The sequence below is a fragment of the Panicum virgatum genome, chromosome 9K (assembly GCF_016808335.1).
Source record: "Panicum virgatum strain AP13 chromosome 9K, P.virgatum_v5, whole genome shotgun sequence".
Taxonomy (NCBI): domain Eukaryota; kingdom Viridiplantae; phylum Streptophyta; class Magnoliopsida; order Poales; family Poaceae; genus Panicum; species Panicum virgatum.
In genome coordinates, this window is record NC_053144.1 from 11,829,423 (window position 1) to 11,848,583 (window position 19,161).

Genomic DNA, 19,161 nt, shown 5'->3' on the forward strand with positions numbered 1-19,161 from the left:
CCGGCTATAGCCCGCTAAATACCGGCTATAGCCCGCTAAACGATGTAACGGTTGCTTTGCCGCTAAACATCTTAGCCGGCGATTTAAAACCTTACCGCAGATGCAAGCGAAGGCGCCGGGCCAGGCGGCGGCAGCGGCGCCGGCGACTGCAGTAGGGAGCTCATCGTTGGGCTCACCAAGGGCACCGGTGCCGGGCCAGGTGGCGCCTGCTGCAGCGGCGCGATCGGAGACTCCCGGGAAGGCACCGGCGGCTCAGGCGACACAGATGGCGCTGGCGGCGCCTGCAGGGAGGCTGCCTCCGGCGTCTAGCAAGGCGCTGGTGCTCGCCCCGCGGCCGGGGTACGCAACGGCCGGCCGGAGGTGCCGCGTGCGCGCCAATCACGTCCAAGTCCGGCTCGCCGACAAGGAGATCTACCACTACGATGTATGCAGGAAACCTACCTACCTCTCTCACACACAATCTCTCGTTTGGTATTCTTCTGTTCTGTCTATAACAAATAATGTTATGGAACTAGATCTGAAGAAAACTAGTGTGATCTGTGATGTATATTCATCTCTTGCGTCGAATAATTAATAAGTGCCGTCGGTGTCTTGTTATTATGCAGGTGGCGATCACTCCCGAATCGGTCTCCCGGGCAAGAAACAGATGGATCATCAACGAGCTCGTGAACTTGCACAAGCAGTACTTGGGCGGGCGGCTTCCTGTTTATGATGGAAAGAAAAGCCTGTTCACAGCAGGTCCACTGCCATTGTTCTCATGCTAACAAACCCTGAGAGAGCAAACAAGGGGTATGACGCGACGCGACCTAGTAGTTAACCTTGCGTCCATGTTATGTTTTGTGTACTCTCCTGTGTGTGCTCATCATGTGTAGCCCTACTTGCGTCATGCAGGGAGAAAGAGTACAGGGTGGCGATCAAGGACGCCTCAAAGATAGATATGTACAGCCTTCAACAGTTCTTAGCTGGTAGGCAGAGAGAAATGCCACAGGAGATTATCCAGGCTCTTGATATCGCTATGAGGGTCTGCCCATCCTCTAGGTAATACTAATCCATCAATGGACGGACGCACAATCATTTTGTATCTACTGTTATATAGCCGTATTACTTCTCCGACTCCGGGTGTCTTATTTTGCATTAATTTATGATGATTTTTTTCCTCGTTATTTCCCTTCCAATCTTGTGGCAGGTATACATCCATCTCAAGATCATTTTTCTCACCACAAGAATTTGGACCTGGTGGACCGCTCGGGAATGGTGTCGAATGCTGGAGGGGTTATGTAACAATCCAAAAATTGGAATTCAAATGGAAATACAAAATTTTATCCAAATTTGAACCTTACATGTGGACCCCACCTGTCAATCTCTCTCTCTTCTCTCTCCCTCCTCTGTTCTGTGCTGGCCGAGCCATGGTCGCCGTCCGAGTCATGGCCGCCGGCCACGCGCCGCGCCTTCGCCGCGCCCCGTCCCTGGCTCTCCCGTAGCTTCTCGGCTTCGCCACGCGTCGCCGTTCCCGTGCGCGCACGCCGAGGATTACCGTCGAGGCGCCACGACGTACCGTGCCGTACGACTGCGTCTCGCCCTCCCCCTCGCCCTTGACCGCCTAGATCTTTCCCGCGAGCTCCGAGGCGTCCCCATCCTTCTCTCCCTCCTTCCTGAGCGCGAGCGCCGAGCTCCGTTGTCCCTATTGCCCGGGAACGGCTGTCACCGCTACCATGGCCGCCGCCCCCTCCTAGGCCGCCGCGGAGCCCCCTCCTCCACCCTCCCTCGCGCCCAAACGACCCCGTAGCTAGCTTCCTTGACCTCCACCGGTGCTTCCCGACATGCTCGCCGTCGCTCCCGACCACCGGACCGCCGCCGCCGCCGCAACTTGCCGCCGCCGGCCGCTGCTCTTCGCGGAGCCGCCGCTCCGGCCATCCCTAGCCCCAACCGAGCCCATCCCTGAGTTCCTCTCGACGCCGTGGAGCTTTTCCCCCACTTCTCCCACGCCTCCGGTGCGCCCCCACGCCGGATTCCGGCCACCCGCCCCTCCTCTGTTTCCCAACCCGGCCAGGGACCCACAGTGAGAAGGAAATAGAAGTCCAGGGGTCTAGATGCAAGATTTCCTTTCATTTTTCTTTTGTTTTCAAAAACAGCAAACTTTGAAAATACCTAGAAATTCGTAGAAAAATCAGAAAAATTCAAATCCAAATGTTTTGGAATCCTTGAAATAAGATCTACAACTTTCATTACATGCACATATTTATTTTCTGTCTGTATTTTAATCTAGGAAAAAGATTAGATTACATAGGTTATAATTATTCTAGGAGTTATACTCACTATCTATGGGTTATTTTTGGTGGGTAGATACTTCATGCCGTGCTTAGATTTTTGTAAAAATTTGAGCACCAGTTAATACTTTTAACTAGATGAAACCCTAGTCTTGGCTAGATCTAGTAGAATAATATATTCTTCTATTTCTGGATGTTCTGATTTAGATATATGTATGAAACGTTTTCTGTGTATTTCCAATACTAAATGAACACCACGGTCCAAATTTAGTTAATTATAGACTTGTGTAGCTATTTCTTTTATTTAATCCTTGTTTAGTAGACTTTAATTATGGGAAATAATTTATGTTGTTTTTAAATCATGAAAATATTTCTGAGTGTTCTTTTTGAATAGCTTAGCTTGTCCATGAAGTTTGAGCACCATTTAATGACTAGAACAGAAGTTAAAAATGAATCTTGTTAGATTGATGTCTGTTTTGTTTATTTTCTCAGAATTAATTCTGTGTAGATAAAATCATGAAAATTCATAGTATCTAATTTATCTCTGTATAGACCTCCTGTTAAATTTTCAGCTTCTTTTTTGCTCTGGTCTGACCTGTATAATTCAATCTTGTTCTGGAGTTGTCTGAATGAATGAATTGTTTGGATTAAATGGATGCATGAAATGACATGATTTTTACAGAGTAGATTTCTCTTTGTACCTTCTGTTTAGAATAATTTTTCTGAAATTGTTGTTGTTTATGTACTGAGTTATTTAATTATTAGCAAGCCATGACCTGCATGTTATAGGAATCAACTACTGCTTATTTGTGCAGTTAGTGAACTTCTTTTGTGCCGTTGATCATGATGCCATGGGTAGTTAGAAATGTAGTTAACTACTCTATAAACGATTGCCCATGTGATATGATTGTTTGTTACTTGTTAGACTACAACTTTATCGTGAAGGAAAAATAATAGCATCTATATTGTTGAGCAACTCAGAACTATGCATTCATACATATGCATTGTCGCATTTCTTTTAGGTACGATAGAAGAACCGCGAGAATGACGTGATGATAGAGTCGAGCCAGAAGACGGTGAATGTGGACACGTCGAAAAGATGGACGGATGGATCCCGAGGTGCACGACCGAAGGAAGATGTTTGTCGAGCAAGTATTCTCTAACTCACACTGACCTAGTGTTAATCCCAGGCAAGCCCCGGTGCACAACCTATTATTTCAATTTATGACATCTATATATGTTTCTATTACTTGTGCATTAGGTTTAGGAATTGTTTGGAACTCTAGTTGCATGATCCCTAGGTTCCCTGTAGTTATACTAGTATGTATAGGATGATAGAAATGCTATGCTTAATAAGATCTCGGTAGAAGTCGAGTGATTTCTGGTCACTCGCGAGATATAGGATGTATCGTTATTTTGAGTATATGGAATAATGGAATAGGTTGGAGAAAGAAAAGAAAATGGAGACCGGGCGGGGAAAGGCTAGCCCGTCTGTGTCGGTTAAGGACCGTTCGTTGTCTGGCCCTGTGATCGAGTTTGAATTGTACTAACTGCATGCCGGGAGTAGGAGGTAGTCGAAACCGGTAAGCCGAGTATTGCCTTGTTTCGAAAGTACAGAACTTCATCACCACCCCTTAGGGCGAGTCGGGTAGTCGCGCAGAATTGGGATGCATATGTTTACTTTTGGTGGTCTCTCGTTGAGCCCGGCTGACTATATGTAGGTGGGACGGTTCTGTAGTTCGAGGCGGGGAGGGGAATGGTTGGTTTGTATTGTCCGACGGGGCAAATACGTGCCGTGTTGGTTAGGTCCACCTTTCAAGGTTGAATCGGATCGATTCGCCGACAGTCGCTCTCGGATATGAGCACCTTTATCACAGCACCGCATCGTAGTGATACAATATAGAATATGGATTATACATTTATGATGATGGTTACATTGAATTATAGTGTATTTGCTCTACCATGTGTGCTCTAGTTGGTTTAGGCAAATATTAGATTATAGTTAATCTATATAGAACATATAGCTAAAATATTGAAAATAAGGATCCACCTTTATGATGCTTTTTCTGTAAAATAAACCACCAGCCAAATGCCTGGCATGTCTAGATATGTGGGCTAAGTATACCCAATAGTCGGGTAAGTCTTGCGGAGTATTAGTATACTCAGGGTTTGTTGTTTACCCTGTTTCAGGTATAAAAGCTAACCAGGATTAACATCGGTGGGCTCGATGTGTCGTCCTCACGTGTTCATAGTTATCGTTTTGTTTTATTGGTTCTCCATCAAATTTCCTTCTCTTAGGTCATATTCTCTTCCGCTGTTGTCATTTATTTTATGTAAATTCTATATTTAAAGCTGTTTTGTAAATATTTATGTTATTATTTATTTTTGTGAACTTATATTATGCTGGTACCGTCTGTGCTCGCCGTTGCGCGAGACTTCTGGTGTGTTTCGATCGGCCTGTGGGTTGGAAACAGGCTGTCAGGTTACACTTAATTAAGCTAATGCGCCTGATGCGTTCAAATGATGGCCATTACGCTTAATTAAGCCGTTTAACTTGGCAGTTCTGTCACAGGTTACTATCAGAGTCTACGCCCCACACAGATGGGCTTGTCCCTTAATATTGGTAGAGTTGTCCTCTTGTACCTAATGCTTTTTTTGTTACCTTAAATCACAGCTGCTTGCTCATTCTATTGTGCCATAATTGCTTTCAAGATGCTTCTGTTTAAGGAAAAAATATCCACACCCACATTCATAGTGCATTGTGTATCTTTATCATCAACTGAACTAGGATTGCACAAGCATCTCTTTTTTACCATGCTAAATATTAGTCTTCGATCCATGTGCTAATATAATGTAGGTGGTTTAGATAAGATCTTGGTGCATAAGCACAGCAAAGTATTTGAGCCTTAAAGTGTCGCTAATTTAAGTCAAACATTTAGGTTCACTAATTCAACTAAATTTTTTATACCTTTCACTAAACATACAAAGTATTCTATAAACTTTAAAATTAAAACATTGAAAACTCTGAATAAAATCAACAATGTGTTGCAGGTAGGCACTTAGCCTGCTTCATCCTGCATCATATCCATCAACATTGTAAAAGCTTGTGTGTCACATCTATCCTTGTGTTCTTACAGGAAAACAAATAACTATTACAGTAGTATACTACTATGGTACTAAAATTGACCATTGGCCTTGCACGCTCTTGTACTAACAGAAAAAAATTATCTAACCTTCACTGAACTTATTTTGATGCTTAACTGATTAAACAGGGAAAGGTGAGCAAAAATAAAATGCTCACGTGCTCAGAAAAGAAACATGGATAGAAAGAAAGTCCATTATTAATATGATCTGAATATTTGAGCATGAAGCTTTTCTGTACAGCGAGAGAAGGTTCAAATTAATAATCAATTTGATTTGACTTTTTTTAGTTTAATACATTCTGCTTTCTCGGATCGTAAGTTGTGGCTGTCATAATCTATATATATTACTGTAGGATATTTGTTCTTTTTACCTGCCACCTGTGAAACAAAACACAAATTTGGCATTGTATTTTATTTTGAGTTATAATACATCCTTTTTAATAAGATGACCTTTATTTTAATATTGTGTTTATATGATGTTTGTTATTGAAAACCAGTAGTTGTGATGGAACTTTGTATTTCTTGTATTTCAGATATTTCTGCAACAACATTTTACAAGGCTCAACCCATCATAGACTTTGCAGTAGAGTATCTGAATGTCCGTGATACTTCAAAGCGTTTGTCTGATCAGGAACGCATAAAAGTATAGACCATGATACCTTTATGATTCCCTCAATTTAGTTCTGTTTAATTGTTTCATTACATCATGCTTCTTTTTTGTTTTTACATTGTAGCTAAAAAAAGTACTCAAGGGTGTCCGGGTCGAGACCACACATCGCCGTGATATATCCATACGATACAAGATTACAGGGCTAACCTCAGCTGCATTAAATGATTTGACGTATATTTTCTACTACAGAGTTCTTCAAGTTGCCATTCTGTTTCTGTAATCATATTGTATCATTAAATATTTATATTTGTGTTCCAGGTTTGATCAAGATGGCACAAGGGTATCAGTTGTGCAGTACTTCAGGCAGCAATATAATTACTCACTGAAATACACTCACTGGCCATGCCTTCAAGCTGGCAATGCTACCAGACCGACCTATTTACCTATGGAGGTCTCGCTTTTATGCCTTTTTGTCAGCCTCCTTCAAGATATACCTGATCTGTTCACATGTTATTACAATGTTCTACTTATGCAGGTTTGCAACATAGCTAAGGGACAACGCTACTCGAGTAAGTTGAATGAGCATCAAGTCAGAAATATCTTGAGGTTGGCCTGTGAGCAGCCAGCAGAGAGGGAGGAGAGAACTTTAGGGGTGAATACTGTCAATAACCCTATCTGTGACTACACCTTTTATTTTCTGGTCCATATTTTTTTTCTTATTCACACTATTAGTTTTGTTTTCATAATGTATAAACACCTTATGTGCATTCTCAGATACTCAAGAAGAACAATTATACCGCTGATGATTATGCAAAAGAATTTGGCATTAAGGTGAACAACCAACTAGCGTTGGTTGATGCTCGTGTGCTTCCGGCACCAAAGGTAAATGTTTTTTTTTCTTTTGGAGTAGGAAATAACATCATTGGTTTTAACCTAACATATACTAATTATATATTTACCTCTACTTTTTAGCTTAAATACCATGACTCTGGAAAAGAAAAGGTTTGTAACCCTTCCGTTGGCCAGTGGAACATGATTAATAAGGTACAATGTTGTTCTATATAAGCTTCATCTCCTCTCTCATTCTGCGCGTACCTTCTTTGTACAACATGCATGTTGCTTGGTGTAGTTACTCATTTAGCTGGCAACTGTCATAAATTTTGTTTAATGGCTGCAATGTGTTGAAACATCACTCAGTATCGTAGCATATTTGGTGTACTTTTCAGAGAATGGTTGATGGAGGAGCTATCAAATTTTGGGCATGTCTTACTTTTACCTCTCAAATCCATCCAAATGAGATCGGGAGATTTTGCGAGGATCTTGTAATGATGTGCAACAGCATTGGCATGGTAAGTTTCCCTCTAGAAGACACTTCTTACACCATCAAATATTTTGTCTAAAAGTATTTTTAACTATTTTGTTTGTAGCAAATGAGCACCCAACCATGTGTACCAATCAAGAGAGCACGCCAAGACAATGTAGAAGCTTCAATCAGAGATATTTGTGGGCATTCTAAAGAAGTGCTTGCTCAGCAAGGTTTAACAGGGAAACAACTTGAGTTGCTCATCATAATTTTACCTGATATGAGTGGTTCTTATGGTAAGATGTTTAAATGGATCTTCAAGCTAATGATTCTTCATTCTCTTTTCAAACGTAAAGTTCTAATTGTTGGCATTTTACCCAATATATGTAGGGCTCATTAAAAGACTTTGTGAAACTGAGGTTGGTGTAATAACTCAGTGTTGTGCACCTAAGAATGTTAAGAAAGGAGGAAAACAGTTTCTTGAAAATCTCGCCCTAAAAATCAATGCTAAGGTATAGGATGGCGCATTTTCAGTGCTATGCTATTATACACTTTATAATCAGGCTAATAGAACAGTGACGGTGTTGCATTTTTCCATTAGGTTGGAGGGAGGAACACAGTGCTTGAAGCTGCTTTGAACAGGAATATACCACTTCTAACAGACATGCCTACTATAGTCTTCGGAGCTGATGTTACCCATCCACCTCCTGGTGAGGGCTCGTCTCCATCCATTGCAGCGGTATGTTTATGCTCTCTCTCTCTCTCTCTCTCTCTCTCTCTCTCTCTCTCTCTCTCTCTCTCTCTCTCTCTCTCTCTCTCTCTCTCACACACACACACACACACACACACACACACACACACACACACACACACACACACACACACACACACACACACTTTTTCCAGCATACACACGCATCTAGGCACACATTTTCTGATACTTTGCTTACGTTAAAGCTTTCCTAATATCTATCCATGTAGGTCGTTGCATCCATGGATTGGCCTCAAGTTACTAAGTACAAATGCTTGGTGTCTTCACAAGGGCATAGGGTCGAAATCATAAATAATCTTTTCACAGAAGTGAGAGATTCAGTCAAGGGCATTGTCAGAGGTGGAATGATTAGGTACGTTAAGACAAATTAATAATTTTGTTTGTTCACTTTGCGGTGCTAACATTTCTATATTGCAGGGATTTGCTTATTTCATTCTTAAAGTCAACAGGCCATAAGCCTAAGAGGATTATATTCTATCGGTTCGTTAACATAATTTCATATATGCTTTCATTTTTCTCTCTTCTTTGTTTGATGCTGATATACTGAATCTCCAATTATTTTCAGAGATGGTGTTAGTGAGGGGCAGTTCAGCCAAGTCTTGCTTTATGAAATGGATGCTATTCGGAAGGTCTGTTTGTGTGTGTGTGTGTGTGTGTGTGTGTGTGTGTTTATCCCACTTTTGGCCTTTACATTTTGTGTATTTCATGCATACTTGATATGCATGTGTTTGTGACACTGTTGTCTGTGATTGTGCTGTCAGGCATGCGCAAGTTTAGAGGAGGGTTATCTTCCCCCAGTCACATTTGTTGTTGTGCAAAAGAGGCATCATACCCGCCTGTTTCCTGAAAATCATCGTGCAAGAGATCAGACAGATAGGAGTGGAAACATTCTACCTGGTAAGTCTTTGTCTAGAAGCTGTTAATATTCATGCATGATTATTTTGAGGTGTCAATGCTTGTTTCAAAACATGATTGAAGTTTCGAGTGCTTTTTTACCCCAGGTACTGTTGTTGACACAACTATATGCCATCCCAGCGAGTTTGATTTTTACCTCTGTAGCCATTCTGGTATTCAGGTACGCTGCACATGAGTTGCATGTTGTGCAGTTCAATGCTTGTGATGTATTGTGTTATGTTTATTAAGCATCCACCTTAATTATATAAATCGATAAAGATTTGTTATGTAATTTTAATTTCTCATATGTTCTTGTTTTTGCCTTTGGACAGGGAACAAGCCGCCCAGCACATTATCACGTTCTTTTCGATGAAAATAGGTTTTCTGCTGACGCACTGCAGACCTTGACTTACAATCTGTGCTACACGTAAGCTTCGTTGGTGATGTTCGCTCGTCAGTTTACAATTTTACCATGATTTGACCTTTTTCTTATATTGGTGTCTAGTGTCTTGATGTCTGTTTTGTTTATTTTCTCAGAATTAATTCTGTGTAGATAAAATCATGAAAATTCATAGTATCTAATTTATCTCTGTATAGACCTCCTGTTAAATTTTCAGCTTCTTTTTTGCTCTGGTCTGACCTGTATAATTCAATCTTGTTCTGGAGTTGTCTGAATGAATGAATTGTTTGGATTAAATGGATGCATGAAATGACATGATTTTTACAGAGTAGATTTCTCTTTGTACCTTCTGTTTAGAATAATTTTTCTGAAATTGTTGTTGTTTATGTACTGAGTTATTTAATTATTAGCAAGCCATGACCTGCATGTTATAGGAATCAACTACTGCTTATTTGTGCAGTTAGTGAACTTCTTTTGTGCCGTTGATCATGATGCCATGGGTAGTTAGAAATGTAGTTAACTACTCTATAAACGATTGCCCATGTGATATGATTGTTTGTTACTTGTTAGACTACAACTTTATCGTGAAGGAAAAATAATAGCATCTATATTGTTGAGCAACTCAGAACTATGCATTCATACATATGCATTGTCGCATTTCTTTTAGGTACGATAGAAGAACCGCGAGAATGACGTGATGATAGAGTCGAGCCAGAAGACGGTGAATGTGGACACGTCGAAAAGATGGACGGATGGATCCCGAGGTGCACGACCGAAGGAAGATGTTTGTCGAGCAAGTATTCTCTAACTCACACTGACCTAGTGTTAATCCCAGGCAAGCCCCGGTGCACAACCTATTATTTCAATTTATGACATCTATATATGTTTCTATTACTTGTGCATTAGGTTTAGGAATTGTTTGGAACTCTAGTTGCATGATCCCTAGGTTCCCTGTAGTTATACTAGTATGTATAGGATGATAGAAATGCTATGCTTAATAAGATCTCGGTAGAAGTCGAGTGATTTCTGGTCACTCGCGAGATATAGGATGTATCGTTATTTTGAGTATATGGAATAATGGAATAGGTTGGAGAAAGAAAAGAAAATGGAGACCGGGCGGGGAAAGGCTAGCCCGTCTGTGTCGGTTAAGGACCGTTCGTTGTCTGGCCCTGTGATCGAGTTTGAATTGTACTAACTGCATGCCGGGAGTAGGAGGTAGTCGAAACCGGTAAGCCGAGTATTGCCTTGTTTCGAAAGTACAGAACTTCATCACCACCCCTTAGGGCGAGTCGGGTAGTCGCGCAGAATTGGGATGCATATGTTTACTTTTGGTGGTCTCTCGTTGAGCCCGGCTGACTATATGTAGGTGGGACGGTTCTGTAGTTCGAGGCGGGGAGGGGAATGGTTGGTTTGTATTGTCCGACGGGGCAAATACGTGCCGTGTTGGTTAGGTCCACCTTTCAAGGTTGAATCGGATCGATTCGCCGACAGTCGCTCTCGGATATGAGCACCTTTATCACAGCACCGCATCGTAGTGATACAATATAGAATATGGATTATACATTTATGATGATGGTTACATTGAATTATAGTGTATTTGCTCTACCATGTGTGCTCTAGTTGGTTTAGGCAAATATTAGATTATAGTTAATCTATATAGAACATATAGCTAAAATATTGAAAATAAGGATCCACCTTTATGATGCTTTTTCTGTAAAATAAACCACCAGCCAAATGCCTGGCATGTCTAGATATGTGGGCTAAGTATACCCAATAGTCGGGTAAGTCTTGCGGAGTATTAGTATACTCAGGGTTTGTTGTTTACCCTGTTTCAGGTATAAAAGCTAACCAGGATTAACATCGGTGGGCTCGATGTGTCGTCCTCACGTGTTCATAGTTATCGTTTTGTTTTATTGGTTCTCCATCAAATTTCCTTCTCTTAGGTCATATTCTCTTCCGCTGTTGTCATTTATTTTATGTAAATTCTATATTTAAAGCTGTTTTGTAAATATTTATGTTATTATTTATTTTTGTGAACTTATATTATGCTGGTACCGTCTGTGCTCGCCGTTGCGCGAGACTTCTGGTGTGTTTCGATCGGCCTGTGGGTTGGAAACAGGCTGTCAGGTTACACTTAATTAAGCTAATGCGCCTGATGCGTTCAAATGATGGCCATTACGCTTAATTAAGCCGTTTAACTTGGCAGTTCTGTCACAGGTTACTATCAGAGTCTACGCCCCACACAGATGGGCTTGTCCCTTAATATTGGTAGAGTTGTCCTCTTGTACCTAATGCTTTTTTTGTTACCTTAAATCACAGCTGCTTGCTCATTCTATTGTGCCATAATTGCTTTCAAGATGCTTCTGTTTAAGGAAAAAATATCCACACCCACATTCATAGTGCATTGTGTATCTTTATCATCAACTGAACTAGGATTGCACAAGCATCTCTTTTTTACCATGCTAAATATTAGTCTTCGATCCATGTGCTAATATAATGTAGGTGGTTTAGATAAGATCTTGGTGCATAAGCACAGCAAAGTATTTGAGCCTTAAAGTGTCGCTAATTTAAGTCAAACATTTAGGTTCACTAATTCAACTAAATTTTTTATACCTTTCACTAAACATACAAAGTATTCTATAAACTTTAAAATTAAAACATTGAAAACTCTGAATAAAATCAACAATGTGTTGCAGGTAGGCACTTAGCCTGCTTCATCCTGCATCATATCCATCAACATTGTAAAAGCTTGTGTGTCACATCTATCCTTGTGTTCTTACAGGAAAACAAATAACTATTACAGTAGTATACTACTATGGTACTAAAATTGACCATTGGCCTTGCACGCTCTTGTACTAACAGAAAAAAATTATCTAACCTTCACTGAACTTATTTTGATGCTTAACTGATTAAACAGGGAAAGGTGAGCAAAAATAAAATGCTCACGTGCTCAGAAAAGAAACATGGATAGAAAGAAAGTCCATTATTAATATGATCTGAATATTTGAGCATGAAGCTTTTCTGTACAGCGAGAGAAGGTTCAAATTAATAATCAATTTGATTTGACTTTTTTTAGTTTAATACATTCTGCTTTCTCGGATCGTAAGTTGTGGCTGTCATAATCTATATATATTACTGTAGGATATTTGTTCTTTTTACCTGCCACCTGTGAAACAAAACACAAATTTGGCATTGTATTTTATTTTGAGTTATAATACATCCTTTTTAATAAGATGACCTTTATTTTAATATTGTGTTTATATGATGTTTGTTATTGAAAACCAGTAGTTGTGATGGAACTTTGTATTTCTTGTATTTCAGATATTTCTGCAACAACATTTTACAAGGCTCAACCCATCATAGACTTTGCAGTAGAGTATCTGAATGTCCGTGATACTTCAAAGCGTTTGTCTGATCAGGAACGCATAAAAGTATAGACCATGATACCTTTATGATTCCCTCAATTTAGTTCTGTTTAATTGTTTCATTACATCATGCTTCTTTTTTGTTTTTACATTGTAGCTAAAAAAAGTACTCAAGGGTGTCCGGGTCGAGACCACACATCGCCGTGATATATCCATACGATACAAGATTACAGGGCTAACCTCAGCTGCATTAAATGATTTGACGTATATTTTCTACTACAGAGTTCTTCAAGTTGCCATTCTGTTTCTGTAATCATATTGTATCATTAAATATTTATATTTGTGTTCCAGGTTTGATCAAGATGGCACAAGGGTATCAGTTGTGCAGTACTTCAGGCAGCAATATAATTACTCACTGAAATACACTCACTGGCCATGCCTTCAAGCTGGCAATGCTACCAGACCGACCTATTTACCTATGGAGGTCTCGCTTTTATGCCTTTTTGTCAGCCTCCTTCAAGATATACCTGATCTGTTCACATGTTATTACAATGTTCTACTTATGCAGGTTTGCAACATAGCTAAGGGACAACGCTACTCGAGTAAGTTGAATGAGCATCAAGTCAGAAATATCTTGAGGTTGGCCTGTGAGCAGCCAGCAGAGAGGGAGGAGAGAACTTTAGGGGTGAATACTGTCAATAACCCTATCTGTGACTACACCTTTTATTTTCTGGTCCATATTTTTTTTCTTATTCACACTATTAGTTTTGTTTTCATAATGTATAAACACCTTATGTGCATTCTCAGATACTCAAGAAGAACAATTATACCGCTGATGATTATGCAAAAGAATTTGGCATTAAGGTGAACAACCAACTAGCGTTGGTTGATGCTCGTGTGCTTCCGGCACCAAAGGTAAATGTTTTTTTTTCTTTTGGAGTAGGAAATAACATCATTGGTTTTAACCTAACATATACTAATTATATATTTACCTCTACTTTTTAGCTTAAATACCATGACTCTGGAAAAGAAAAGGTTTGTAACCCTTCCGTTGGCCAGTGGAACATGATTAATAAGGTACAATGTTGTTCTATATAAGCTTCATCTCCTCTCTCATTCTGCGCGTACCTTCTTTGTACAACATGCATGTTGCTTGGTGTAGTTACTCATTTAGCTGGCAACTGTCATAAATTTTGTTTAATGGCTGCAATGTGTTGAAACATCACTCAGTATCGTAGCATATTTGGTGTACTTTTCAGAGAATGGTTGATGGAGGAGCTATCAAATTTTGGGCATGTCTTACTTTTACCTCTCAAATCCATCCAAATGAGATCGGGAGATTTTGCGAGGATCTTGTAATGATGTGCAACAGCATTGGCATGGTAAGTTTCCCTCTAGAAGACACTTCTTACACCATCAAATATTTTGTCTAAAAGTATTTTTAACTATTTTGTTTGTAGCAAATGAGCACCCAACCATGTGTACCAATCAAGAGAGCACGCCAAGACAATGTAGAAGCTTCAATCAGAGATATTTGTGGGCATTCTAAAGAAGTGCTTGCTCAGCAAGGTTTAACAGGGAAACAACTTGAGTTGCTCATCATAATTTTACCTGATATGAGTGGTTCTTATGGTAAGATGTTTAAATGGATCTTCAAGCTAATGATTCTTCATTCTCTTTTCAAACGTAAAGTTCTAATTGTTGGCATTTTACCCAATATATGTAGGGCTCATTAAAAGACTTTGTGAAACTGAGGTTGGTGTAATAACTCAGTGTTGTGCACCTAAGAATGTTAAGAAAGGAGGAAAACAGTTTCTTGAAAATCTCGCCCTAAAAATCAATGCTAAGGTATAGGATGGCGCATTTTCAGTGCTATGCTATTATACACTTTATAATCAGGCTAATAGAACAGTGACGGTGTTGCATTTTTCCATTAGGTTGGAGGGAGGAACACAGTGCTTGAAGCTGCTTTGAACAGGAATATACCACTTCTAACAGACATGCCTACTATAGTCTTCGGAGCTGATGTTACCCATCCACCTCCTGGTGAGGGCTCGTCTCCATCCATTGCAGCGGTATGTTTATGCTCTCTCTCTCTCTCTCTCTCTCTCTCTCTCTCTCTCTCTCTCTCTCTCTCTCTCTCTCTCTCTCTCTCTCTCACACACACACACACACACACACACACACACACACACACACACACACACACACACACACACACACACACTTTTTCCAGCATACACACGCATCTAGGCACACATTTTCTGATACTTTGCTTACGTTAAAGCTTTCCTAATATCTATCCATGTAGGTCGTTGCATCCATGGATTGGCCTCAAGTTACTAAGTACAAATGCTTGGTGTCTTCACAAGGGCATAGGGTCGAAATCATAAATAATCTTTTCACAGAAGTGAGAGATTCAGTCAAGGGCATTGTCAGAGGTGGAATGATTAGGTACGTTAAGACAAATTAATAATTTTGTTTGTTCACTTTGCGGTGCTAACATTTCTATATTGCAGGGATTTGCTTATTTCATTCTTAAAGTCAACAGGCCATAAGCCTAAGAGGATTATATTCTATCGGTTCGTTAACATAATTTCATATATGCTTTCATTTTTCTCTCTTCTTTGTTTGATGCTGATATACTGAATCTCCAATTATTTTCAGAGATGGTGTTAGTGAGGGGCAGTTCAGCCAAGTCTTGCTTTATGAAATGGATGCTATTCGGAAGGTCTGTTTGTGTGTGTGTGTGTGTGTGTGTGTGTGTGTGTTTATCCCACTTTTGGCCTTTACATTTTGTGTATTTCATGCATACTTGATATGCATGTGTTTGTGACACTGTTGTCTGTGATTGTGCTGTCAGGCATGCGCAAGTTTAGAGGAGGGTTATCTTCCCCCAGTCACATTTGTTGTTGTGCAAAAGAGGCATCATACCCGCCTGTTTCCTGAAAATCATCGTGCAAGAGATCAGACAGATAGGAGTGGAAACATTCTACCTGGTAAGTCTTTGTCTAGAAGCTGTTAATATTCATGCATGATTATTTTGAGGTGTCAATGCTTGTTTCAAAACATGATTGAAGTTTCGAGTGCTTTTTTACCCCAGGTACTGTTGTTGACACAACTATATGCCATCCCAGCGAGTTTGATTTTTACCTCTGTAGCCATTCTGGTATTCAGGTACGCTGCACATGAGTTGCATGTTGTGCAGTTCAATGCTTGTGATGTATTGTGTTATGTTTATTAAGCATCCACCTTAATTATATAAATCGATAAAGATTTGTTATGTAATTTTAATTTCTCATATGTTCTTGTTTTTGCCTTTGGACAGGGAACAAGCCGCCCAGCACATTATCACGTTCTTTTCGATGAAAATAGGTTTTCTGCTGACGCACTGCAGACCTTGACTTACAATCTGTGCTACACGTAAGCTTCGTTGGTGATGTTCGCTCGTCAGTTTACAATTTTACCATGATTTGACCTTTTTCTTATATTGGTGTCTAGTGTCTTGTTTGCCCAGCTATGCTCGATGCCCTCGTTCAGTCTCAATAGGTGAGCACTCCTGAAAATCATGTTTCTTCTTACAAGAGCTGTTTGTTCGTCAGCACAATTATTTCCCTTCTTTTCCAAGTTTGTGCTAGCAGTTTGATCTGTTCTTGATGTTGTAACAGTTCCTCCAGCATATTATGCGCACCTGGGCGCGTTCCGTGCGCGTTACTACATGGAGGAGGACACTTCCGACCAAGGCTCGTCAACAGGGACCTCTCGGACGTATGATCCATCTGTCCCCGTGAAGCAACTCCCCCAAATTAAGGAAAACGTCCAGCAGTTCATGTTCTACTGCTAGAGGTGGACGGAATCTTAAGACCTGACATTGCCACGTTTTGTTGTCGTGCATGGCTTAGAAGTATCACTGTTGTGCAAAAATGACATACTAGCAAGCTAGTTACCGAAAGCCAACTGGCGATATCTTTTTGGATGGCTCAATGTGGCAAACTGCAAAAACGCTCATTTTGGTTGTCATGGTTCTTAAACTGAAGGCTTTTGTGTGATTCTGAAATGCTTCTGTTGCTGTACGAAGATGTTTTGACAAGTTTTGATCTCGATGATTTTCTTAAATCTCAATGTCCTCCCCTCGATGTGTTTCTCTAGGGGCAAAGAACATCTTAACATTGGAGGCAAGAAATAAATGATCATTCATCGCTGTTACATTCAGAATAGTGTATATGCCACATTACTGATTGAGAAAGTGCATGTAACATTACTAATAGGGAATTACCCCATCCGTACCATAATTAGTAGTATATTTTTTAGCTGTTCAGAACAAATTAGGAGGCATGAGAAATGACTTGGATTGCCCTAATTAAAGCAGTTAATGGACGAACCAAAAAGTAAGACAATTAAATGTGCATGAACCTTGGAAGGTGAATTATTAAAGTTAATCTTGGAAAGGAATTAAAAAAGTTTGTCAACTACTCTGCCGTTCTAAAAATGTAGGGCATTCTAGAGTTTAAATTTTATACTCAAATATAAGACATTTTAGGTTATGAGTGGATCAAACTATTTTTAATTGTGCATCATTTTTAGGTCTTTTCCAATAGTAAGACATGCATGCAGCCATGTAGAGGGAGGTGCATGGGAAAGAGCATGCTATTTTAATTAGCACATATTTAGTTACCCAAATAGAGTCTCAATGCTTAATAATTAGGGGTAGGAGAGTCTTTTCTCCATCTCCATAATCTGTTGGAAAAAAATCCTAGAATGACCTACATTTCAGGATGGAGGGAGTAAGGTAAGTGTATGTGCTCATTGCACAGTTACTGAGACATCGGCTAGGTTTTAAAGGGATGAAACTCATCTCTTATCTCATTTATCTCTCTCATAAAACTCTCCGATTATAAACTGCTTATGGGTGAAAATAAGCAATAATTTCACCAAACGCTTCGCTTGGTTTCGCTTTTGTAGTAAGTTGCTTCAGAGATTTGTACTATGAGAAATAAGAAAAATGTTGAGAAAAGTGGAATCAAATAGGGCCATAGTGATACTGCCAAGTTAGCAAAATTGCTGATGTGATATATTATTTAATGCTTATGAAATTCTTGATGGAAATCCTATTGAATTCTTTTATGAGGTATATTTTGAATGCATAAATGTGAAGTACTCCTTTCATTCCAAAATAAATACGCTTCATGAGTCAAAATTTGTCCAAAAATAAATGCACATCTATAGGACAACCCACCTTTTGTTGTTATTTTCTATTTTCTCTACTCCCAAGATGCAATGACTACATATCTTAATATTTACTTATTTATAAAGAGCGGACTATTTTCGCAGTACATTGACTTTTAGTCCGTCATGTCTCAGTGACATGTGGGCCCTCTACTAGGTATCAGCTTTTCCTTGTATCAGAAGCCGCAACAATTCTGTGTCCTGCGCACCGTATCCTCAACCCTCTAAGACTGACTTCAACGGTCGACGTGCATTCACGAGAGGCAAAATGAGTTTGCCTCTCGTGAACAGTGGATGCAGCCCGCCCGGACGGATTCTATCTCCAACACACGGAGGCAAAAGCAAAAATGCCATCTGCGCCGCCGCGAGGAGCTCGAGCGCGCGCCGCCGCTCCGTGCCGTGCCCAGCTCCGCGCGCGCCGCCGCCGGCCCGCCCTGCCTCGCCGCGCTCGCCTCCGGCCACCTCGGCCTCGCCCGCGCGCGCGACCGCCGTGCGCGCGGAGATCGCGGCCCGGCCAGCGCGCGCCGTCGTGGCGCGTCCCGCGCACGCCATCGCGGCCCGGTGCGGGAGAGGGAAGGGAGAGCGCCCCCGCGCGCCGTCGCATGGCCTCCGCGGTGAGGAGGAGCGGGGAGGCAGCGGAGAAGGGGCGTAGGGCGAGCGGAGCGGAGCCATGGCGAGCGCGCGTCGCCGTCCGCGTCGTGCTCCGCCGGCCGCGGAGGGCTCGGCGGCATAGGCGGCGAAGGAGCCGGCCCCGCCGGTGGCGCCGCCGGCGTAGGAGGTGAAGTTGGCGGTGACGACGTTGCCGTCGGCCTCGTAGGACTCGAAGCGGTCGGCGCGGCCGGACGAGTCGCGGCCGTAGCGGCGGAACGAGTCGGCGGCGATGTTGAGGTCCGGGGAGTAGTTGCGGAACGAGTCGCCCCCCTCGCCGGCACCGGTGCCGTAGTTGGAGAAGGAGGCGGTGTCGGCGGCCGGGAGCGGGGAGAGCTTGGCGACGAAGAAGGTCAGGTGCGGGCAGTTGTTGGGCACCTTGCGGTTCCAGTACCGGATGAAGGCCGCCTTCGCCGTGAACGGGTTCACCGCCGGGGACGGCGCGGCGGCGGTGCCGGCACCGGCGGCGGCGGCATTGTGCGGGAGGAGGAGCACGAGGAGGAGGAGGACGGTGCGGGGTGGCGGAGGTGGAG

General features: G+C 41.6%; 1 protein-coding gene across 1 annotated transcript; it reads left to right on the plus strand.

The window, feature by feature from the left end:
- The first annotated feature begins 100 nt into the window (after positions 1 to 100).
- On the plus strand, positions 101 to 16,844 carry LOC120647711 (protein argonaute 12-like). Its single transcript, XM_039924570.1, has 38 exons — positions 101 to 424; positions 606 to 751; positions 892 to 1,038; positions 1,187 to 1,272; positions 4,840 to 4,890; positions 5,944 to 6,053; positions 6,145 to 6,251; positions 6,339 to 6,672; positions 6,795 to 6,902; positions 6,993 to 7,064; positions 7,247 to 7,369; positions 7,448 to 7,619; positions 7,714 to 7,835; positions 7,925 to 8,062; positions 8,305 to 8,447; positions 8,513 to 8,575; positions 8,661 to 8,724; positions 8,857 to 8,992; positions 9,097 to 9,170; positions 9,322 to 9,418; positions 11,607 to 11,657; positions 12,711 to 12,820; positions 12,912 to 13,018; positions 13,106 to 13,439; positions 13,562 to 13,669; positions 13,760 to 13,831; positions 14,014 to 14,136; positions 14,215 to 14,386; positions 14,481 to 14,602; positions 14,692 to 14,829; positions 15,066 to 15,208; positions 15,274 to 15,336; positions 15,422 to 15,485; positions 15,618 to 15,753; positions 15,858 to 15,931; positions 16,083 to 16,177; positions 16,272 to 16,303; positions 16,423 to 16,844. The coding sequence occupies exons 1-38, from the start codon at positions 101 to 103 to the stop codon at positions 16,596 to 16,598; spliced, it is 4,737 nt and encodes a 1,578-aa protein (XP_039780504.1). The 3' UTR covers positions 16,599 to 16,844.
- Positions 16,845 to 19,161: the final 2,317 nt, after the last annotated feature.

Excerpts from the sequence above, each read along its gene's own strand:
- LOC120647711 (XM_039924570.1), top strand. The coding sequence starts at position 101 with ATGCAAGCGAAGGCGCCGGGCCAGGCGGCGGCAGCGGCGCCGGCGACT. Across the intron at positions 13,670-13,759 it reads GTGTGCTTCCGGCACCAAAG|CTTAAATACCATGACTCTGG; the intron begins GTAAATGTTTTT and ends TCTACTTTTTAG. Across the intron at positions 14,387-14,480 it reads TGATATGAGTGGTTCTTATG|GGCTCATTAAAAGACTTTGT; the intron begins GTAAGATGTTTA and ends CAATATATGTAG.